This window comes from Erpetoichthys calabaricus, chromosome 4, assembly GCF_900747795.2.
Source record: "Erpetoichthys calabaricus chromosome 4, fErpCal1.3, whole genome shotgun sequence".
Classification (NCBI taxonomy): Eukaryota; Metazoa; Chordata; class Cladistia; order Polypteriformes; family Polypteridae; genus Erpetoichthys; species Erpetoichthys calabaricus.
Genome location: NC_041397.2, coordinates 32,566,031 through 32,591,353, shown reverse-complemented (window position 1 = coordinate 32,591,353; position 25,323 = coordinate 32,566,031). Strand labels below are relative to the sequence as shown.

Below are 25,323 nucleotides of genomic sequence, written 5' to 3'. Positions count from 1 at the left end.
AAATAAAGTCTTGTGTGTTGTGCAAAACTTGTGTCTGCGTCTGTCTGGGTCAGGTGTGGGGAGCTGGAGTGCCCCCTGCAGGCCACACTCTGCATTGTTTGTAGTGATGGATGAGAACATTTTTAATGTGATGTGATGTGATTTCATGGGGAATGGAGATCACAAAATGGGGTTTATTTGCTTTGGTTTATTGGATTTTGATTTTGGAGAATGGGCTCAGTTGTTCTTTTAATTTTTTTTTATATAACTACTACAGGAGCTCTGTTTTGTTATGTGAGTCTGGTCTTTAATGGTTTCCCTCTTCCTTATTGTATAGAATTCACCTTTGGCTTATGCAGGCTGTGTTGCCTGCTTCTTGATTTTGGGGCCTCATTCAAGCCGTGAGGTTTAGATTTTGTATAGTGGCTCTTTTTTAAGTTTTGTGAGCCTGGCAAATCGTAACGGAAATCCTTTGCAATGTGATTTTGATTTGAAGTTTATTTTTGTGTTATCTGGACTTGGTGTTTGGCTCTGTGTATCTCTCCCAGTACCGTTGAGTTTTTGGACTGTCTTTTGCTTCCCAAATTGCTTTGAAAATCTGCTGGTCATTTTCTCTTTCACTTGGCCATTGGCCACTTTATTTTTGTATGTTTTTTTTTGAGTGGTTTGCGACAGGAGAAGGTTGTACTTCTTGGCTGCACTCACACATCTCATTCTGTTAGACTACGACTGAGGGCCTTCAGACTTTGTCACCTTTGCATTTGTTTCTGCCTGCTCCATTACATAAAACTGACGAAAAATGTCACAGTACATTTACATGAAGAGCACAGGGCAGCTGAAAATGTTAATATTTGCATGTAAATTGCTTCTATTCCCACAGTTTGGATACAGGCTGTACTAATTGCATCAGAAAACCAATTATATTACTTTTATTTTCCCACAAAAGCCATTTACCAAAGAAAATTAAAACTACATGAGAGCTTTACAGCCGAAACCACCCACGCGGTGGGCCCGCTCATCAAGGCCCACATGGCTTTCCCTCATACATTTTATTTATTTTTTTCGTTTCTTTTTTTCAAATTAAGCTCTGCCAGAACAAACCAGACCCATTATAATTTCTGCTAGCATCACTAAACTTGAGAACAATCCAAAAGATTGTGGTTTCTATTTTAATGAATTCCAAAGCTTTTCTAAGCAGAGCAAAACCCCAAATGGTAAAAGGCTAATAAAAATGCTAAATTGATTTGAATGATAAGCACATGTTTTCTTTGATTGTAAGACAAAAATAACTTGGGACGAAGCAAAGGAAACATTCTTCAGGTAAACATGACTGAAAGAAAATTAGAGAAAATAGTGTAGTCATTTTTTAACTAAGTCTGCAGTTTGATAATGCTATTATTGAAACACAAATCAGAGAAATGTTCTACAACAGCAAAAGCAATTAAAAGTTCAAAATAATATCATACTTTTACTCCTTTATATATTTGGGTACAAATAAAGTCAGTCTATCTATCTATCTATCTATCTATCTATCTATCTATCTATCTATCTATCTATCTATCTATCTATCTATCTATCTATCTATCTATCTATCTATCTATCTATCTATCTATCTATCTATCTATCTATCTATCTATCTATCTATCTAGCAATAAAATTTGGTTTCATACAGTTGCAGTATAGACAGGTTGGGTGACTTTATCAGGGTCACACAATAAGTCAGTGGGCTGCTGCTGTTCTGAATTACTGACACAAAAAGCACAACAATCCACCCAAAAGGCTAGGCCTTCCTTTAAGTCAAGTCTGGACTCTTGAGTTAGACCTAAACCCAAATCAAAGAGCCAGGCTTTGGCCTCCACAGGCTCAGAAATGGAGCTGAGGCTGGTAAAAGTTCAAACTAACCAGAATGTCACAAAGAATTGAGAAAAGGAAAACAGTGAAACCTCATATCCAAAAACTACTGTAAATAAAGAAGAAAGAATTTATTAATCAAGAAAGATAACTCATAAGGCAAGACAGGAAAAGTAGAGGAAAAACAGATTTGTTTTCCTTTAGACAAACAAATCTAGATAAAACCCACAGACAGTACCTCTTTGAGCCAAGGTGTCAAGACCAAAAGAAAAAATGTGAAACTCAGGAATTAACCACAAACAGTCAATACCAAAGCTGAAGTGTTTTTGAAAGCCATGTCAAATTATACACAATTTTCAGTGATTTTCAGATGTACCCTTCATTTAGATAATCTTAGCCAGTCAAAGGCAATGAAGGTCAATCATCTAGTCTGACATATCTAGCGACTCACTCCAATGAGTCTGTGACTCGACCCGACCGAATCAAACGGGTTTGAATTTTGTATTTAGTCGCTGGGGTGGGCTTGTGTGCATGACAGCTGACAACCAATGGATGCTCATCCAGAAGTTCAATGTATATAATGCAGCAACAAAAAATAAGGAACTCAGATATTCTGGACCTCACACACAGACTAAATAAACAACAAATAAACTTAAGATGGGGCAACCACCCTGGTTGGAACATAACAGCTATATCTGGAGCTTGAATCCCAGGACATTGACACGACTCCATTTATATATGGGTTTCCACCAGCTGCTCTGGTTTTCCTTCTATTTCCCCAGACATATACAGGTTATGTTATTTGGCAAATCTAAATCTAACTGTTAATAAACAGTTTTGTTGCAAACTTTCTTGCAAGCTTTATACATTTTGAGGAAAGGCAAGTTACCTGTCTTATTCAGTGTCACACTTAGGTTATATAGCACCATATGTGTAGATTACAAGTCCAAGGAGGGCTGGTACTTCAAGCATACAGACAACCTTCTAGACATGACTGGATGGGCTCCTACAGCCGTGAGGCTGCTGCACTAACCACTATGACAGGTTAAGGCGCTGGACACTGTGTGACCATGGGTGGGTGGGTCACTTCTCCTGAACAGAATGTGACTGCTTAGGGGTAACAAAAGCAGCTTCATTCTCGCTTATTACAATATGAGTGCATTAAAGTGCTCTGTTTATTACTGCCAATTGCCTTCTTATGTTGGTAACCACATGTTATGATGTATGTATTTGAACCCACACCATAGGAAAACTTGATGTAGTACCTCACCGGTCAGTTAACGGCCTCCAGCACACTGTTCATGGCAGAGTGAAGCTTTGTTGGGATATTTCTGACCTGTTGGGAAGTTCCCTGAGAAGTGACATCAGTTAGTCAACATAAATTGATGAAACAAACTAAAAAAAGTTCTTCAGTGCAAATACGCAGCATTGGTCCTTTTAAAACTGAACTAAATTTCAGAACTAAATTAACACTTTTGTCATGTCAACACACATTATAATAACATTACATCATTATTATAACATTATAATAACAGCTTAGAGATATGCATTATTATATATGCAAATAGTCTCTTAGCAGCTTTGTCTGTATTTCTCTACTTGATAGAGGGGCCGCCATTTCTCAGTTTTTTGGAAATGTTGCATACGCCTGGGTCAAAGTTACCATAAATATGCACAACTTTGCTTGTGAAGTTTTCTGTTTGGGAAGTTACATACTGTTTATTTTTCTTAGAGTTGTTATTTCATTTTGCTCTTTTATTTTGTTGTAGCATTTCTGATTTGCCTGCTCTTTCCATTGTCTTTTTCTTTCTTTTCTTGATGTCCATGTGAATTGCCTTGGAGCATATTTGCCGCTGCATATCTTAGATCTATTTTTGGGCACCTTCTATGCAAGCGAGATTGTCTTCATTTAGCCACTGTCACACATGTGCGCTTGGGAGACAGCTGAAGGGCCTGAACGAAAGTAATTCCACACCAGATCAGGGGGTGGTGCAGTGCACTATCTCTTCTTCTCACTTTCCTGCAGACTGTTCACGGGAAATTCTGCCTGAACCCGATGACGTCACTTCTGAATCCATGGACGAAGCCCCTTCCAGTTCCATCCCTTTTGATAACTTCAAATCTGGGTCCGAGCCTATGGAGGAGGACCCTTCTGGTTCCACCCGCGATGACCTCATTTCCTATTCTGGCCTTTAAAGCTGCCATCTTACCTCCATACCATCAGTTCCGTATTGAACTCAAATCTATGCACATCAGTGGCATAATTTATACCCTTTTGCAGCTAGGGTACAATATACAGGTGGCTGCCCCAAACCTTTTTTCGACTTTTGTGTCTCCTTATTGTGGCACTACATAATGATATTTTTTAGAATGCGACTGACGTGGTGCAGTTTGGATTTGAACTTAAAACCCCCCTGTAGATGCACAGTATACACACTGCCTATAAAAAGTATCCACCCCCCTTAGAAGTTTTCCTTTCTTATACTGTACACCACTGAATCACAGTGGGTTGAATTTGCGTTTTCTGATACTGATCAACAGAAAAAGACTTCTTATTGTCAACGTGAAAACAAATCTCTGCAGATCTCATTAGTATTCAGCCTTTTTAATACAACACACCTAAGTCATCATTTGGGCAGCAAAATTGGCTTTAGATGTCCCATTAGTTCAATGGAGACCACCAGTCTAGGGTTTCATTTGATTGTTGTATAAATGCACCTGGTCTGAAAGGTCCAGCTTGTGATGAGTCAAAATGGTGGCCTGACCTACACAATGAGTATAAAGGAACACTCCGAGCAGCTCCATGAAGAAGTGATTGAAAAGCACAAACCAGGAAGGAGACAGGAAAATATTCAAGTCTCTGAATATCCCTTGATAGTCTGAGTTAAATCAGGCATTAGAAAATGGAAAGAGTATGGCACAGCTGTAGAATGGCCAAGAGCAGACCGTCCACAAAAGCAGAGTGATTGTGAAGGAAGAAATGGAGTGAGAGAGGCCACCAAGAAGCCTATGAGAAATCTGAAGGAGTTAGAAGCTACAGTGACAGACATTGGAGAGACTGTGCAGAGAACTGTCCGGCTCTATGGGTGACTGTTAAAGATTAACCCAAAGAGCACCCATGACGACTTGGTTAGAGTTTCAGAAGGCACATGGAAGACTCTGAAAAAGACTCGTAAACCAAACAGTGCATGTTATCAAAAAGCACTCCGTTCCCACAATGGAGTTTTGTGGTGGCAGCACCATGCTATGGGGTTGCTTCTCTGTAGCAGGTTCTGGAAGGATTGTGAGGGCAGAAAGTAACATGAATGCAGCAATATGCAAGGAAAAACCAAATGTGGTCTGCAAGAATCCCGAGCCTTGGGAGGGAAGATTTGTTTGCAAGCAGGATAATAACCCCCAGACATAAAGGCAAAACTACGGATGAATGGCTTATAAACACCAATGTTAATGTCCTGGAGTGGCCGCATCAGAGTCCAGATCTCAAACAAATTAAGAATTTGTGTGTTTGTAATAATTTTCATGACATGGATTAACGTCTCAACCAGAGTTGCTTCCTGGCTCACACCTAATAGTAAAGATATACACTCAGGCCTCAGAACCCTAAAAGTGCTAGAAAGCAGTTAGATGTATGAGTTTTTCGAAAATATTTGCTGTTTTTTGCTCAGTGTTATGATGAGTAAGTGGTTGTACGTAAGAAGCTTTGCTAGACTGTAGTAACGCCATCATCAAATGATCATTGGAGGGTAACTGCAGAGACCTATCTGCAATGTATGGAGGAGTTGTGGCCTGGAGGTGCACAGACCCGATCTTCTAGTAGTCCAGTCGGGCTAAAATAGGATTTGTCTGTGAAGAGGTCTGTAACCGCTAACTCATTTAGAGAGTCCAACGGTGGTGCAATTTAAAAACATGAGAGAAGGTCATAAACCAAGTGATAACTCCAATCCGTGCATAACAGGCCTCCTCAAAGTTAGGAGCTCACCAAAAGAAGTTCGTGTTTAGCCTCACTGAATAAGAAGGGAGCTCTGTAACACCAAGACCCCAAGTTCATGTCTCACAACTGTTGTCTCAGGGAGGACAAGCAGCTGGAAGGGGGCGATGGGGGAATTGAGGGAGGGGGGGAGGGTATGCAAATTCCTCAGTAGAGACAATGACTTAAGGAATCTTATGATAAAGCCTGGAGGGAGCAGCAGTAGTCTGTCATGATGACCAACAGTTGGACTGTAAAGCCCCATTAAGACCAATTCTCTTGACGTGATTGAAGAGGAACCTGAAGGAGCGGGTAACTCATTTGGTAAAGGATGACAGAGAGCAGTTTTAAGCAAAGAACATTTTCCTGATGACAGAAGCCACACTTAAAATAATGCCAATAAGCAACACAAAATCATTCATTTTTCAGAAATATTCACTCTGGCTGCATCTGAGGACTTTACAGCTGATGCAGAACACTTTAAAAGCTGCCAGCAGTTCCTGCTGTCACAGTCCAATTATGAATAGAAGTGAGAACTTTCAGATATTCATATTGAATTATTAATGTCGATATGTGGCTTTTAGGCAAATCCTTAGTGAGGTGAGATGTGTGTTCACTGCACATTTGGAAATTAAAGTATGACTAATGCTGTTATTCTGAGCCACTTCAGATTGACCACCATGTTCCATTTTTTTAGATGAATTAATTCAATTAGACATATATAAGTATAAGACCTGTGTGTGTGTGTGTGTGTGTGTGTGTGTGTGTGTGTGTGTGTGTGTGTGTGTGTGCGTACGTGTGTGTGTGTGTGTGGAGAAGTCATCTCTGCTCATGCTCAACCACAGCCACAGGAGTTGTTGTGAATTCTATGGAAGTTGTAGAAGCTTATACAAGTGTGACTAGCACTTGGTGAGATGGCACATGAATGCACTTTTAAATTTTTTCGGTGCTTGCATGCACCTCACATCTCATCACATCTCATTCAACCCAAGCAGACAAACTCAGCTTTGTGGTCCATGCATGTTGTACATACACACAGCGAGATACCATACGTTTGCCTGAGACCGGTTTCAGCCTATCCCCACTCAGTTTGTGCCACATCTGCTGTCGACTACACGTCCATCTCGGAAAAGAACAACCTGTCTGGCCCACTTAGCTGACGCCTCTGAAAATTCACCAATATAATAAAACTGCTAGGGAGTCTTTGGGTTGTTTTTTGTCCCAAAGACATGTTAATTACATAAATGGAAAAATCTTTTAAATACTCATGATGGAATCATTCACTTAGATCAGGGGTTGTCAATCACGGTGCTGGAGGGCCGCAGTGGCTGCAAGTTTTCCTTCCAATTAGTTTTCTAAGTAGAAGACAGCCCATGCTGATAATAAAACTTGGTATTTTACTATTTGACTTGTTTGTGCTTTCATTCATCCAATTCATCCAGTTTCCCTCTCTGTGAACATTATCCATGTGTTTCGGGGACCAGAAACACTCCTTCCAAATCCCCTCTCATTTATTTATAAACATTTATTTTAACACAGATACTTTATGGTGAATATGTGCAACTTTAAAAGGAAGCACGTTATCTGGAGAGCTGCTGGTTTATTGGTTATCTGCATTTCATTGTTAATTAATGTCTGGTTAAGAAAACATGCAACAATTAAAACTTAAATGCAGCTGCTAAAAACTAAAATAGTCAATTAAGGGTTATGAATTGTCACAGGGAAGATAATACAATTAAGCCCAAAAATGTAGTGGTTTAGTAGTAAATAAATGGGTTCTAATTAATAAATTCTTAATTAATAAACCCATTCCACGAAATGGGTTCTAGTGATTGAAGTGAAAACCTGCAGCCGCTGAGGCCATACCAGGACTGGAATTGAGGACCCCATCTACAATGTAACTAACATTTGCTTTGATGAGTGTACATGCTAACAAGGCATGTAAGTTAAGTACCAAGAATCATTTTCAGCAAGGACTGAGTTCTTATTAGGAAGCTGGCTGGAATGAAAACCTGCAGCCACTGCTGCCCTCCAGGACCGTGATTGAGGACCTCTGACTTAGATAACGTGGTGCACACTTTTCACACATATGAAACTGCCGTGTGAAAAGATGCACCAACTGCCTTCAGAAAATATTCAGACCCCTTCAATTTATCATATTTTGTTACATTGCAGCCTCATGCTAAAATCATTTAAATTATTTTTTCCCTCACCAAGCAACTGTCAATATCACATGATTATTTAAGTATTTAAGTAACAAAGTGTAATATCCCAAGACTCAAGGATTCAGACGTTTTACTTAATAATTAAAGTACCAATAATTAAAGTGCCTTTGGCTGCAATTCCAGCCTTAAAGACTTCTTGGGTCTGAAGTGTCAAGCTTCACAAACCAGGATTTGGGGATTTTCTGCCATTCTTCTTGTCAGTTCTTCTCAAACTCTGTCAGGCTGGATGGAGACCGTCGGTGGACAGCTTTTTTCAGGTCTCTGCAGAGATGTTCGATTGGGTTCAAGTCTAGGCTCTGGCTGGGCTAGTCAAATGCATTGTGCTTGGGGTGATCATCCTGTTGGAAGGTGAACCTCTGGCCCAGTCTGAGCAGGTCTTCATTAAGGATAAATGGTGTTGCCCCATCCTATCTGGCTGAGTTGCTGGTTCCATATACACCAGTCTGCTCTTTACATTCCTCTCAACAGGAATTGTTGGTTGTGCCAAAGTCTAAGATGAAGACAAGGGGTGATTGTGCTTTTGTAGTTCTAGCACCAAAGTTATGGAACGCTCCGCCAATTGAAATTAGGTCAGCATCATCAAGCCAAATGTTTAAATCAAGACTTAAAACACACTTGTTTTTGATTGCTCTGGTATCAATTTTATTAATAATTTATTAATTTTTTCATATCCATTGTTTTTCTGTAAATTGTTTATCTTCTAATCTGTTCTTTTAGTATTTATGTAATTGTTTTACTTTGTCTACTGATTTATTATTGATATTTTCTTGATTTTATTGTACAGCACATTGGTTTACACTTATGGTGTTTTAAAACTGTGTTTTATAAATACATTTTGATTTGATTTGATGTTTGAAGGATATCTCTGTAATCTGCTCCATTAACGTTTCCATCAACCCTGACTAGTCTCCCAGTCCAGGCTCTGGCTGAGCAACTCAAGGATATTCCCAGAGGAGTCCCTAAGCCACTCTTGTGTTGTCTTTGCTTTGTTCTTAGGGTCTTTGCCATGTTGGACGGTAAACCTGTGGCACAGTCTGAGGAACAGAGCACTTTGGAGCATTTTTTCTTTCATTATATCTTAATACTTTGTGCTGTTCAGCTTTCCCTTGACCATGACTAGTCTTCCAGTCCCTGCCACTGATAAACAACCCCACAGCATGATATGGCCACCACCACGCTTCACTATTCGATTGGTATTGTGCAGGTGATGTGTGGTATCAGGTTTCCTCCGGACGTGGCACTTTCAACTGAGGTCAGACAGTTTAATCTTGATTTCATCAGACAAGAGAGTTTTGTTTCTCATATTCCGAGAGTCCTTCAGGAGCCTTTTTGTAAACTCTAAACAGGTTTTCATGTGCCTTTTTCTGTCTGCCATAAAGCCCAGATCAGTGGAGTGTTGTAGTGATGGTTGCCTTTGGAAGTTTCTCCCATCTCCTCACAGGTTCTCTGGAACGCATCCTGAGTGATCATTGGGTTCTTGGTCACCTCTCCTATCAAGACTTACTCAGTTTGGCCGGGCGGCCAGTCGTGGTTGTTCCAAAATTCTTCCATTTTAGAATTATGTAGGTCACTGTGTTCTAGGGAACTTTCAAAGCTTCTGAATTTTTTGTAGCCTTGCCCAGATCTGTGTCTGGACACAATCCTGTCTCTAAGTTCTGCAGGCAGTTCCTTTAACCTCGTCGCGTGGGGTTTGCTCTGACACACATTGTCACTTGCGCCACCTTCTATAAACAGGTGTGTGCCTCTCCTAACCATCTCCAATCAAGTGAACTGACCACAGCCAGATTTCTAACAAGGTGCAGAAACATCTCAGCGATGATTATTACAATGGGATGCACTTGAGCCAAATTTCAAATGTCATAGCCAAGGGAATGCATATTTGTGTCAATGTCATATTTTAGTTTTTTTTTTTTTTTTTTGTAATAAATTTGCAAAAATTTTTAAAATTCTGTTTCTGCTTTTACTGGTAAATGTTTATTGATATGGGTAAAAAAAAATTAAATGATTTTAGCTCAAGGCTGAAACAAAGCAAAATGAAAAGTGATAAATGTAAAGGAGACAGAAAACTGTCTGAAGGCGACGTATATCTGACCTTAATATAGGATTTTACTCTGGGACAGATCTACTATGAAACTAATGAAGCTTAAGCTTCAGGATCACTAAACCCAGAGGGGCCTCAGAATCAACTTTAGTCCACATTTCTTAAAAATTTTTGGTGTCTTATTGTATGAGAAGAGATTTTTGAAAAATAATTTTTATATTATAGTGTAATTCTATACACAATACAGTACACCCCCAAAATTCACGGGGGTTACTTTCCTAGAGCGCCTGCGGATTGTGAAAAACTGCGACTTTTGGATGTGGTTAAAAAATGCCTTTTAAATGCCTATTTTTATAGTTTCAACCGTAAATACAGTATGCCCCCAAAGCACTTTAATTTTGTTGCAAACTCAGCTTAATACATTACCTAAAAAATTACCTTAATACATTACCTAAAAACAAAATGTAAAGGTAAACCCGTCTACTGTACAGTACTGCACTGCTATGTCTCCCGCAGTACTAGAATGTAAAATACCGATGTTACCGCTATATGTACTGTAATTCATGCAAGTGCGTTTTCTTTGGTATGCGCTGTTGTTTTCTTTGTTATAAGTAGAATAAATACATAATAATTTCATTTAATTAAAGTACAGTAAAATGTACAGATACTCACCAATGATGAATGCTATTGATGATGAAGTAGCTGTGTAGTACGATGCAGAGGATTTAAAACTCCTCAGGTGGCGCCTCTTCTTCAGGCGCTTCAGGAGGAGTCTTATCTTTGTATGGGTCTTCTTCTGGTGGGGTTTCATGCTGGCTTTTCTTTATAGGTTTCAGGAACATTGTGATAGGAAGTTGCTACATTGTCTCCTGTAGTAAACTGCTGGTACAATTTCCGTGCTTTCTCACTGATGATGTTACCGTCCAAGGGGATGTTCTTCCTGCAGTCGGTGATCCACAGTGCCAAGGCAGATTCCATCTTGACGATATTTTTATTCCTTACGGTCGTTACCTTTTTGGCAATATCACAGAAACTTACAGATACGGTACTCCAGATCCCTGCTTTGTTCTTCCTTATGTAGCATATGGTGCTTTCATTATTGCCACAGTGGCGCGCTACTGCAGCGTAACTTTTTAGTTCCCGGAGCAAATCCAGTTGGTCAGCCTTCTCCTGGAGTGTTTTAAACTTCTTTTGGTGCTTAGGCTCAGTTCCAGAAGCCTTAGAAGGTGCAGAGTGATTCTACGACATCATGTGCGTTTAAAAATAACAAAACAATAACAAAATGGAAAACACGAAGACACTCAGCTGGAGATGCATCACAAAGCAGCAGTCAATCATCAGCAAGGAGAAATGAATAACGCTCTTGGATTGGCTACTTTCACCATCCCAAACCACGTTTCCCTCAGCAGTTGCTTCCTGTTCTCTCTACAGCACAATATTGCCACAAAAAAAGCCATAAAAAATTGCGGAGGATATTTGCGCTGTCTGCTAACAATTAACAGGTTCTAAGAAAAAATCTGTGAACGACTGAGTCCACGAACCCTGAACCGTGACTTCGCGGGGGTCTACTGGAATAGTCAAAATAAAAAAAGAATCATATACTGTAAGCTAGTTGTAAACAAAAAAGAGTTCAAATTAAGAATGTTTCATTCTAAATGTATTTAATATAAAATAATCTTCTTATATAATTTGCTATCATGGCTGTTTGTTTGTCTGTCCAGAATTTTAAATCACCTGTAGCTTGCAAATCGTTTGAATGATTGACCTGAAATTTGGTACACATATACTACGTGATGTCTACTATCCGCTTTCAGGGTGATGATTGACCTCCAAAATTAAAAAAAATGTACTAATTGCAACACAAACACTGACTTAATCAGTTTTAACGTGAAAAGAAGAGAAGAGGTGGAGGAAAAAAGAGCTGCTCAAGAAGCAGCAAGCGCATCAACCTCTGAGCAAACGAATGCTAAACGAACAGAAAAAGAGGATGAAAACTAGGAATGCTCAAGTCAAGTGTATTCACTGCACGTTATCATGCAGTGCGCCGCTACTGGTTATAAATAATTTGAAACACAATTAACATTTGCAACAGATTTTTTTGATTAAAATGATTAATGTATATTATAAGCTATGAAACAGAAAGAAAATTTTCAGAGCTCTCTATATAATGAAACACTAAGGTCTGTGTGTCCAGTCCCACAGAGCACTCTGATTGGTCAGTTTGGCTTTGGTGTGATTGGTCAATATGGCTTTGGTGATGTGACAAAAGAAGAAGTGCAAGTGTGAGACACACAAAGAGGATTAAAGGCATATGAGGCACACAGAGAAATGGAAAGATGGGAAGTATAAAACCAGAGAGGAGGTAAGAAAGACCCCTCGGAAATAATGAGTCTGAGAAGCAGGCAGCGTGCCAGTTAAGAGACGTTCACACATGCAAATACTGAGAGGAAGGGTACTGAAGGTATATGTAGGGCAAGAGAGGACAAAAAATTCTAAATGATTCTGTTACCTGTCTGTGACTGGCACTGCGGCTAATCCTTTATGAAGAACAAAGAGACCTTAAATTCTTTATCATGTTGTCTGTAGAAAATGACATTGCAAGTAAACTCTCATATGACAAAACTGTACGTGAATATGTTACTAGAAAGAATTTTAAAAAAGTTTTTTTGTAAAATGTGTTTCAAGTAGTATGTATTCTCATAGGTGTCTAAAATAAAAGATTATATTCACTGTTGTCTTTATTGTTTTTTCATCATTCTATTATGCATCATGCTTGTATATAACATTTCCCATGGGGAATTTTTATTCATACCAGAGACTTTGACATGTGCAATAATCCAATACAGCAATTTTAATCAAAATCTGAGATGTTGCAGTTAAATAAAAAAAAAATTGTGGTGGTCTGGCATGGAACAACCACACTGATGAAGATAGCAGAGGTTACCCAGACCTCGTTACTGGTTGTCAATGGGCCCCCATAACAGTTCAAACTTCAGGGCCCCAAAACTCTGCCACTGATTATGTTCAGTTTGTATCTCTAATTTAATAAACAGGTGTAGGACAAGGGCTGGAGGGTGGACTGGGGTGACAAGGAAAGGGTAGCAGGCAGCACTTTGGTCAGGGCAGCATTTTCAGTCAAGAGTATTACAGAATAATAATATAGAAAATGAGATTATGACTCATAAGAATTACATACATATGAAGTGCCTAATTTACTGTATATCCTGCTTTTAAAAACCATTAGATATACTTTCATTTTAAAAGTTTCAAATATCTGTAATGAGAACTGCTTCACCACACTTCGAGCATTCAAGCATCAAAACGTCATGTGTGCATTTCAAAGCTACATGTCAGTACTGATGTTAGCTTTCACTTTCTTGATTTTTCACGTATTATATTGTGTGTGTGTGTATATATATATATATATATATATATATATATATATATATATATATATATATATATACATATATATAGATATACCAGTAATGGCACAGTGCACGATAATGTGCAGTGAATAAGCTTGAATTTAGCCTTCATAGTTTTCATCCTCTTTCTCTGTTCATTTACCATTCGTTTGCTCAGAGGTTGATGCACTTGCTCCTTCCTGAGCAGCTCTTCTTTTCTCCACCCTAGCGGCCTGCTTCTTCTCTTCTTTTCGCGTTAAAACTGATAAAGTCAGTGTTTGTGTTGCAATCACTTAGTATGTTTTCCTTAATTTTTCACTTAAGCTGGCACTTAAGTATTCAATGTGCCTCAAGAATGATTTATGATATGAAGAGGTAAGGGAAGTGATGGTGAAGGTGGTAGGGAATGAGAATGGCGCCCATACACATGTGCCACACGGCCACCCGAGAGTTGATTCTACAATAAAATACAATAAAAATAAAAAGAGGAATAATTCCAAAACTCTACATATTTAATATAAAGCTGTAGTACAAAGTTTCAGCGTAGTATATATGTTCCAAATTTCAGGCTACAGGTTATTTGATTTTTGACCTTCACCTTCCTGGGTTGACCTTTGATCTTGGAGGTCAATCTTCACCCTGAAGTAGACATTATGTAGTACATGTGTACCAAATTTCAGGTCAATAGGTCAGACGGTTTGCGAGCTTTGGGTGATTTAAAATCCTGGACAGACAAACGGAAAGCCATGGTAGCGTACAATACTGTATATTATATATATATATATATATATATATATATATATATATATATATATATATATATATATATACAGCATATATATATGGATTGCCATTGTTTACTATTTTGTTAATTTATGGAATGTTATTAAAGTGTCTTTCACAGGTACAATGACCGTTTAATGTGTCTTAAGTTTGTAATTAATTCATTTATTTATAAAGGACAGGCACTTTTTAGTTTGTGTTTTTGCTACTGTCAAGGTCTTTAGGAAAGCAAAATTTTAAAATTCGCATTCAATTTTGCCATTGAAAAACACCATAAAGATATATATTTGGGTAAAACTAAAGGGGTGAAGAATTTACACATTTGTAGTTTTTTTGTGTGTGTTTTATTGATTTTAAGCTAATCCTTATAATAACAGTAAGGGTCATGTGACAGAGTCTATCCCAGCAGTGCCAAGTGTAAAACAGGAACCAAACCCGATGTGGTGGTTGGCCGGGACCCATGTCCTGGCCGGGACACCCCTTTGGCACAGGATCCGGGGGAGCAGCCATGAGATGCATATTACGTTCCGTATCAGGACCACAATTAGGTGACACGGGAGCTCATCCTTGTTGGGTTCCGTGGCCACCGCCAGGGGGAGCTGCAAGGCTTCCTGAGCCCATGTGGGAGGTAACTCAGCCACACCCGGAAGTGCAGCCTAATTAGGCCAATTACCACCTGGAGCACTTCCGGGTGGGCTATAAAAGAAGCCTGCAGCCACTAATCAAGGTGTCAGAGTCGGGAGGAGGAGGACAAAGTTGCCTGGCAGTTGTGGAGGATATTTTGGTGATGTTGTGTTGGTGTTTGGGACTGTGCTGTAGCTGGGGGACACGGGGAAGACATGCCCTCCAGCTGAAGAAAAATAAATCTTTTTGTTCATTTTTACACGTGCCTCCGTTGTCAGTCTGTGTCGGGTCGAGAGCCTATATAGCGCCTTTCACACCAGTTCAGATACCAGCCTTGTGTAGGGCACATTCACACATACACACATACACACACACACACACACACACACACACACACACACACACACATGCAAACACACGCACCCGCACACACACACATACACTGTTTCAAGTTAGCATTACCAATGAACTTGTCAGGCATGTCTTTGAAAGTAACGCCCACACAGACATGGGGCCAGCGGGCGAGTTTGACAGACACAGAAAGAGGATTCAAACCTCAAATTTAATCTCCAATATTAAATAGCTGATTTATATTAGCTATTCCTTAATGCAGTGACTATAACAGTATAGCATATGTAACTGGCACTCTCTCCAGGCTGGATCCTGCCTTTTGACTGATTCTGCTGGAATTGTGTCCAACATTCCTCATCCACAGCCATTTTAAGCAGATTAGGTAATGGATGGATGGATGGATGGAGAGACACAGTGCTTACCTCTCACTGTTCAAATGTTTGCAGTTCATATCCTACACCAGGCCGTGCCCGTGTGGAGTTTTCATGTGTCATTTTGCCTGGGTTGTGCTTCCTCCCACATCTCAAAGATACGCAGATTAACTGAATGCTGACTTTAAAGTGACCCTTTATAAGTGAGTGTGTGTGTCTCTGTGTGTGTCAGAGTTCTGGTATCCCATCAAGGGTTGGTTTGTGCCTTGCAACTGATCTTCCTTTTCTCTTATATTTGTAGGTTCAGAAAGTGGCTGGAAAGACAGATGTGTGTGACTGCAGTTTTTTTGTAAATTCCATTCCATCTACTTTGTGTATAATATGATCAAGTGTATAATATTTATATTATAAATATAATATAATATATTTATATTATTTTCATATATTTATATTATTTTTATTATATATTTATTATTTATATTTATATTATTTTTATCAAGATTTGTAAGAAAATCAATCCTTACTTCAGCTTTCGGTCTGGCTCCAGGCCCCAGTAATGTGTGTGATGACTCCATTGATGAATCCGGGTCCAAACATTTCCCCCCTTTATTTTTGGGGAACCTTTTCTTATGTGCAACTGGTGTAATCAAAGCTTCCACAGTAAGAGCAAACTGTAAAGACAGAAAAGAGCAAGTTACCGATCAGCGGAGAGTCTAGAAGGTACGGTAAGGATGGCATGCTGTAAAACAGGAAGCTGTTTACAAATGAAATGATTGTTTCTGCATCAGAAAAATAAGAAATGTGCATGATGCCCAGTAATTCTTCAGCTGAGGACAACAAAAATCTCAATAAAGAACATAGTGTTGTAATGGCCAAATGGACAAGACAATGAAATCAGCCTTACCTTGCTCCGTATTTTAATGCTGACTTGAATCCAATTTGAAAATGAGAAGAATTCAGCAATGCCTAGCGCTCCATTTCAAAAACCTGGGCTTGTCTATGGTAAGCTACAAATGGTCACTTGTGTGCTTTCCTGATGGTGGAGAGCATGACGCAGGGCATCATGAGAAACTGACAGTAAACAGCATGATCTGCAGGCCAGCACAATAGACATTTGTTTCATGGGACTTGTGGAATATAAAGTGTGCTGCTGACTTCCGGGAACATTTTGACAGTGAAACTATCAAAGGTCCAAAAAAAAAAAAAATCTAAATCAAACGATAACAACCTTCACCAAAAGTTTGCACGACAGCATTGTGATTTGGTGCCTTCAGTCTTGTAATGTGATTTTCACGTAAAATAAACAGCAATGCCCAGCACTTCCTACGCCACATGAATGCATGTGATTATGGGAGGCTTCACTTGAATTTATTATTAAAAAACAGACAGATGGCCTTCTTGCAGATGAAAATTCAATGATTCATTGTTAAAACAGGCCGCCTCTACATACAGAAAATGGCATGCATTTCAACTTCAGAAAAGTGACTGCAAGTGTGGCAGGGCCCAGCTAAAGCGAGCTTATCACACAGTGAATAGATGGAAAATCGTCCAAATCTCCTTGAGCTGAAAAAATATTGTTTTAAATCGCCTAGGTTTGAGCTTCCCACACACACTTCATAGACTGTGAAAGATCTGATTTCAAATCCCAAAGGCAGTGGCCCAGGAAGGTAGCATTGGCTGAGTATAAAGCAACCGCATTATACAAGCATACCTTAGAGCTGAGAAGCCTGTACACTGCGATGGACTGTCTCACGGACTGAAAGGAGCAAAACTCATAGAAGGAGTGATGAGAGCTCTAGCCTTCTGATAGCTGAAATTATCAGCTCAAAAGACACCAAGCACTTTACAGTTAATTCATATTGAGATCACCATGAACTCCACTTTCTCAGTACCGATTCTTCTTCTGTAAGGGCCCATTCACACTTGAGCATTATAAACGTCCTGCATTTTACAGGCTTTATTTTTAAACTTCATTTAGGTTCTTTCCAGATGTTTTTCAAGCGTTTCTCAAGCATTTTGCTAGCGTTTTCAAAGAAGCATTTTGCATGGAAAATATGAATGACATAATCTCCATTTTGTAGGCTGTGAGGTGTTATTGTGTTTTGAGGTGATTGTTGTGTTTCCCAGAATGTCTTCTGTGACATTAGTGTTCCTAATCTTGGAGATCACAGTACTGAAGAGCTGTTGTCGTCTACGTCAAGATCATAAAAATTGGGTTCGTCTTGTTCTGCAGCAAAGGGAGTCTAGAGGACAATTCTGCAGTCTCTGTGAGGCAGGCATCATCCTGAAAAATTCTAGGACTTCACACAGGAGACGATAAGCATGTAAGTAATAAAATGTGACAAACACATGTAAGTGAACTGGCCGTCTAATAAGAGCTGGTGAGGAAAGGAGATAATCAACTCAAAAGAATTGAATGTACATTGTATTCATATATATTTAATCCTACATGTGCTAAGGGGTAGTTTTGATTGGCCCAGTTTAGGATCACTGAGAGCCAGTGATTATTACAGCAGCACTTTTTGTAAGGCAACAAGCAATTGTAGTTGACGGTGCACCAATCCTTTTCAGGGCTCAGATGCACAGCCAATCAGAAAAAAGTGTGCGGTGTGCAATCCAGCAACACAAACCAAACAATAAAGTATCTGAGGTTGGGAGCATGCGCTGATAGTGCCTATCTGTTTAGATTTAATTTAGTCATTTGCTAAATATACTCTGAAACAGTGTGATCTGGGGGTGAAATAGCTAAAGTTTACCCGGAGGCTTAGATTGGGGTTGGATGTTATTTACTTTACAAGTATTTAGTGTTAAAATAGATAATACTTCTCAGTTAAACACACAATACCATGCAAACCCTATATAGCTGCTGCTTTGAGTCAGGGATACCAGCTCTGTGCTACCACTCTGCCAATATGTTAAAACGTCTGTATTAAACTTTAACCTGATTAAAATTAAATGTATACCTTGTAAAAGACAAGGCCCCAGACACAGACAGACAGACACCGTATGTCTTACAATATAAACGTTTTATTTTCTTCACCCGTGGGCGCACGTCTTCCCCGTGACCCACAGGCAATACACAGTCCCACACAAGCACAATTCACCACAGCAACAATCCTTCTGGCAGCACCACACCTCCCTAGGCAACCTTGTCCTCTTCCTCCCGATTCTGGCTCTCTTGAGTGGTGGTGGCTGGCCTTTTTTATACCCCACCCGGAAGCATTCCAGTTGCTTGATCACCTGGCACTAATTGCATTTCCGGGTGGGGCTGAAGATTTGACCAGCCGGGGTGCAGACTCCATGCAGCTCCCCCTGGCGGCCATCCAAGCCCCCAACCAGGCTGTGGAGGACTCCATCTCCCATGGAGCCATGCGCCCGGTTGGGGAATCATCGTCTGCCAGGGAGGCTGCCACCAAGCGTCCCGGGGGAGGTATTGAGCTCCCCCAGAACAGATGCAGTAGGGGTGTCCCTGTCGGGCATGAGACCCGGCTGTCCTTCACAACCTATAACTTGTGTTGAATTCTTGTCACTTGATTGCAACGAACCTGCGAACTTGACCTCCCATTCAGTACTTGTCACTAGCACTAGAATCCCTGAAGCCTACAAAAAAAGTCGCAATGCCGGGCATCTTTTGCACCTCTTCATTAGCGTCTTTGTTTTGCAAATGTGTCAATCAGCACAAGCAGCAAGCAGCCTGCTATCCCATCACCCACCAACGCAGCTGAAGTTCGCTCAGCTCAAGGCTCTTTATCTTCGTGTGAGGTGCCTGGAATTGTATAGGGTAAATAATATATCGTTATTTGGAATACATACATTTCAGGTGTATTCCGTGTCTACAATGATCTGGGTAAATGTACGATGACAGGAAATGTGAGGCTCATAACTAAAACAGAAACTTTTTTCATGTAATAGTAATAATGACAAAATGCTGATGTGAACTGTATAATGTGTGAAGACTTAGGTCCAAATATCACATAAACACTTTCAAAAAGTGTCAGATCTGTCTCTGCCTCTCTTGAGCATGCACACACACACCCAACCCATGCATGAAAACATTCTTATTTGAAAGTGCCATGTCATCTGAACACGAGTTATAATTTGAACATGGTGGTTTTTATTCCGATCTTGCCCAATCTCCGTGTTATGGTGCATTGTACTGATAGTGCAGACAGACTTCTTCTTTTAGGGTGTCTACACCGTCAGCATGGCACTGCCAGATCTAAACACTAGCGTGGAGAGTTCCTCACATACTGAAGTGACTTTAGCTGCAGGTGGAAGTCCCACTTTATTTATTTTACCAAGTAGAGTTGTTTTGCGGTGAAGCAGTCTATTAGCCAGCACAAGTGACGTGATGAAGTTGTCTGTTGTTATGTTTCTGCCTTTGTCCAGAAACAGATTTATGACCACTTGGAAAGTCTTTCTCCCGTGGGAAAACTGGGATCTTTTCCTAAATAAGGAGTGGCATTGCAAATGTGCTTTGTCTCCCAATCTGCTGCCATCCAAAACTTTATGCCAAATTTGTCAGATTTGGTTGAGATGTACTGCAAGGAAAAACAACGGACCTTGGTTGGAAACAGTCGCTCATCAACAGTAATATGTTGCCCTGGGTTGTAACTTAAAACACAGTTCTCACCAAAATGTTGCCAGATGTCCGACATAGCAGCAAATCTGTCGGTTTTTACACATTCCACACATGTGTCTTTGTTGTCGAAGAGCAAATGCCGAATGATAGTCTAATAGTGGGGCTTTGTATTTTTGATTGCCGGTACAACAAATAGTTCTGAGCAGGCATGAACCACAGCACCAAATGTGGTCATCGCTGCTCTTGTGAAAAGAATGGAGATAAACGCCATCAACTCAGAGAGGGAGCGGCAAGATCTTTATACCATGTGAATGTCACTGACAGAATAAAACTAAATTAAAAAAAAAACTATCTTTTACAAGTAGCAAATATTTACACTGGGTGTTACAGACTCAAATCAAATAGTAATAATAATAGCAGTTCACTACTCAAGGAAGGAGGGGAGGAACCTGGTCTCGAGCCCACAACCTTTTGATTACAATTCTTACGTCTGTAACTGCCAAGCAGACACATCGATTTTCAGTCAATTGATATTTGGGCTTGGGTTTTTACTCATCGATGGCAACATGCAAATTGAATGATTTCTTTTTCTTTGATTATATTCTTGAATCAAAGAGAATATGTTTTGTTGTACCTTTTGCAAAAGTCTTTACACATTATTCACTTCACGTCAGCATTTTGACAGTTACTATAACATGAAAAAAGTTTCTGTTTTAGTTTTGTGTTCAACATTTCTTGCTTCACATTTTCTGTCATCCTACATTTATCCAGATTGTTGGAGACACGGAGCACACATGAAATGTATGTATTCCAAATAATGATATATTATTTACCCTGTACAACTCCAGACTCCTCACATCAAGATAAACAGACTTGAGCGGGGAGAACTTTGTGTTTGACTTCAGCTGCATCAGTGGGGATGGGATAGCAGGCTGACATTTGAAAAACAGACGTTGATAAAGAAGTGCGAAGGAATTTACGGTGATCCAGCATTATGACTTTTTTCATAGGCTTCAGGGATTCTAGTGCTAGATGATTGAAGCATGCATGTGCTCAGCATCACAGTTTTTTTTTTTTTTGTTTCAATGAGCCGTTTTATCCAAAATGAGGCAGTGACTTTCTGTAAAAATGCTTCCAAAATGCTCATTTGTTTTCTTTTACAAGTGTTTTATGAGCTTTACCATTTTGTGTTTGGCTGAAAACGCTTGAAAATGGCAGCATGCAAGAGTTTTGGGTAACACATTAGTTTAGGTACTGTAAAAATGCATCTGTTACTCATTTACTGCTACATAACGAGACCTTAACAAAGGCTTCTCATAACAGATTGCGATTCAGACTTAAACAGGAATATACAGTATACAGTATATATATATAAACACATGCTATAGTCTGAACACACACGAGAATAATTACAACTACTGCAGAATGCAGCTGCTAGAATCTTAACTAGGAAAATAAAATACGAGCACATCTCTACAGTTCTGATGTCACTACATTGGTTACCTGTGCCATTTAGAATTGACTTTAAAATACTGCTTATGGTTTACAAAACCTTAAATAATCTCACTCCATCCTATATTTCAGAATGTCTTTCACCTCACACTCCAAACCTTAGATCTTCAAATGATAATTCCAAGAGCTAAACGTAAAAGGAGTGGTGAGGCAGCCTTCTACTGTTATGCACCTAAAATCTGGAATAGCTTACCGATAGGAATTCGTCAGGCTAATACGGTGGAGCACTTTAAAAAACTGCCAAAACCAAATTATTTTAACATGGCTTTCTCAAGGCTTCATTTTAGTTTAATCCTTATATTCTGTATATGCATTTAAATGATCATTATTATTCATGGTGGCTATACCGTACTAACCGATACCTTCCCTGCTGTTCTTTTTCTGGTTTTCTGTGTTGGTGACCTGCACCACCACCACCTGATCAGCGCACCGTGATGTCTCTACATTGATGGATTAAAGGCCAGAGGTCCACATGACCATCATCATCAAGTTCTTCCAGTGAAGCCTGAATACAATGAGGACTGATTGTGAGGTCATTGATGTTAGGTAGAATGCCTAGAGGGGGCTGGGTGGTCTCGTGGCCTGGATCCCCTGCAGATTTTGTTTTTCTTTTTTCTCCAGCCGTCTGCAGTTTTTTTTTCTGTCCTCCCTGACCATCAGACCTTACTTTTATTCTATGTTAATTAGTATTGCCTGATTTTATTTTTTATATGTTGTCTTTTTTCTTTCTTCATCCTGTAAAGCACTTTGGGCTTCATCAAGAAAATTAAAAAGAAAGAAAGCTTCTGACTTGGCTGTCGCAGTCCTAGTTAGGTGTTATGCAGACGTATTGCCCCCCACAGCGTTTCTTGACACACTCCTGCTGAATAATTCATTGGCTGAAAGTCCTCAGTGTTGGTGTGTCAGAGTGAGAGAATGTACAGCATTGTTCATAATGGCACTGAGTTTAGTTTTAACTCTCTCCTTTACTACGACCTCCAGGGGGCCCAAAGTGCATTCCTTGAGTGAGCCTGCCATTTTAATTAACTTGTTGATTTGATGGGCCACTCTTGAAGTGATGTTACCAAACCAACAAACCACAGTGAATAAAATTTCTCTGGCATCTTAGAGTTGCAGATCATGTGAAGGATGTCACTACCCACATTAAAAGAACGCAATAGCTCATGGAAAAAAAAAACCTGCTCTACCCTTTCTTATATAGTTCCCCTGTGTTCCAAGACCAGTCTAATCTGTCTCTGATGTGGACCTCGAAGTACCTGTAGGAGTGCACAACCTCTACATCTACACCCTGAATAGTAACCGGACATACAATGCTCTTTGCGTTTGATTCATGGTGGTTGAGTTTGATGACGATCATGTAGAAAAATGAAGAGTCTAGAAAACACGTCTAGTTATTGTTTCGGCAACTCTGAGAAATTACTAGCATTATAAAACTGTGCCACAAAACTGTTTAATGTTGCAACTACATGGGAAATCCATGTGCCTTATGGGATCAGTTTTTAAGGGGAAGGGATATGTGTTAACACCAGCAACCTTCTCCCTGAACAGATGAGATGAGCTCAGCTGAGATATTTTCCCGTGAACCCACTTCAGACCATCCAACAACCCTCTTCTGCCTATTCTACAAAACACTTAACCCCATGGGCACCATGAATCATGGACTTTTAGGAGTGACAAGTGACAAAAAGGCACGCCAGTCTGAGTGATGCATGACCAATTCCATCTCTTTCTCATTTGGAAGAGTCTAACAGTGCTTTTGAGCTCTTGGGTTTGTCTTTTCATTTACATTTGCATTGCTTCCTATTTACTGCCTGTACATTTTGTCATATTAAACTTGGCAGTATCTTATGCACAGAACATCAATTTATTTTTAAAATAGGACCACATATTTATGATTATGTATATGAGAAAGGGGCGGCACGGTGGCGCAGTGGGTAGTGCTGCTGCCTCGCAGTTGGGAGACCTGGGGACCCGGGTTCGCTTCCTGGGTCCTCCCTGCGTGGAGTTTGCATGTTCTCCCCGTGTCTGCGTGGGTTTCCTCCGGGCGCTCCGGTTTCCTCCCACAGTCCAAAGACATGCAGGTTAGGTGGATTGGCGATTCAAAATTGGCCCTAGTGTGTGCTTGGTGTGTGGGTGTGTTTGAGTGTGTCCTGCAGTGGGTTGGCACCCTGCCCAGGATTGGTTCCTGCCTTGTGCCCTGTGTTGGCTGGGATTGGCTCCAGCGGACCCCCGTGACCCTGTGTTCGGATTCAGCGGGTTGGAAAATGGATGGATGGATGGATATATGAGAAAGAAAAACTGATCTTTCATGCTCATGCAGGCTTACCGCATTTTTCCTTTGAACTGCTGGCGTTTCAGATGGAGAAGAGTTTGAACTCAAGGCTTCATCAATGTCAAGATTCAGTTGGTCCAGTTTCTTCATAAGTTGTGTCATTGATTCAGTCCATGGAGATTGTACATCTTCTTTCTAGGAAGGGGGGCAACCATAACGTGTAAGAAATGAAAATTAATTTAATTTAATAAGACTGTGTGAGAAGACTTTTAAATTAGCAGAAAAATCTCAGAAGACCAATCACACCCTAACCAAAAAACTGAACCCACTCACCTAAAATCTACAAAATGTCTTAAAAACCATGATGAAGCTTAATTTTCACAGTTGTGAATGGCAAGTCATGGGTAGTTTTTAAACACACGCCACTTTTCCTAACAGACAATTAGTTTCACAGTCATGCAGGTACACCTCACTGCAGTCTGTGGAACTGAGAGGGGCTGACAGCTTTGGGTGCGCTCAGATGTCGGTGACACATGTTCATTGTCATCGCTAAACTCGGTCAACTTGTCATCTGCATTGCTTATGTGCCATGAAAGTATCGGAAATGCTCAACAAGCATCAAAAGTTCCATCATTCAAATGAGAAACGTGACATGATGAAGTGCAGGTAAACAGCTTTGTCAAAAAGTATTTAAGGAAGGAAAAATGTCTTATTACTGATAATATTGATCACTCCTGTTATTATTAAACCAAATCTGTAAATGTGTCTTGTATCTTTGTGCTATCTGAGCAAAAACTGGGTCTGAGTCATATACTTGAAACAGAAGCCTCAACAGCTTTAACACCTGAGTACCTGAGTGGGATTTCAGGACTATTAGCTGAATAAATGAGCACAACTGACTGAATGGTCTCTTGATTTTCAAGTATAGCAAGTTGTGGGATTTTGGAATTCAAATTAGATAGATCTTTAGTTGGCATTTTGAAGTTGTGGGCAGACATTCTGGCAGCAGTAAAAATGGCGGTCACAATGTCTGATGGGAATTTCTTAAATATCACTATATGTATCATACACATTATCGAAGACACAGGTAGATATGCACTCTGGTGTGTTTTATTTCTAGGATTTGGAAAACAAATAAACAGCTGCAGGGGTCCTAGTGAAAACTTTAGAGCAAGCAGGACGTCACTGGAGTCTAGCCAGCAAAGTTCAACACATCTATCAGAATCAGAATCAGAAAAACTTTATTAATCATGAGGGAAATTATTTATGATACAATTGAACAAATAGACAAAGACACAAGTATAAAAAGATAAGCATGTAAAACAAAAAAACAATATAAAAATCAAAATAAAGCACAA

At 39.8% G+C, this 25,323-nt stretch overlaps 1 protein-coding gene across 1 annotated transcript in view; it reads right to left on the bottom strand.

Moving 5' to 3' along the window:
- stard13b (StAR-related lipid transfer (START) domain containing 13b) overlaps positions 1-25,323 on the bottom strand; it is a 511,429-nt gene that overhangs the window by 388,514 nt on the left and 97,592 nt on the right. Inside the window, exons 3-4 of the mRNA XM_051927182.1 lie at positions 24,020-24,160; positions 16,124-16,270 (exon numbers count right to left, since the gene is read on the bottom strand). Coding sequence (XP_051783142.1) covers positions 16,124-16,270; positions 24,020-24,160 — 288 coding nt within the window. The remainder of the gene's footprint in view (positions 1-16,123; positions 16,271-24,019; positions 24,161-25,323) is intronic.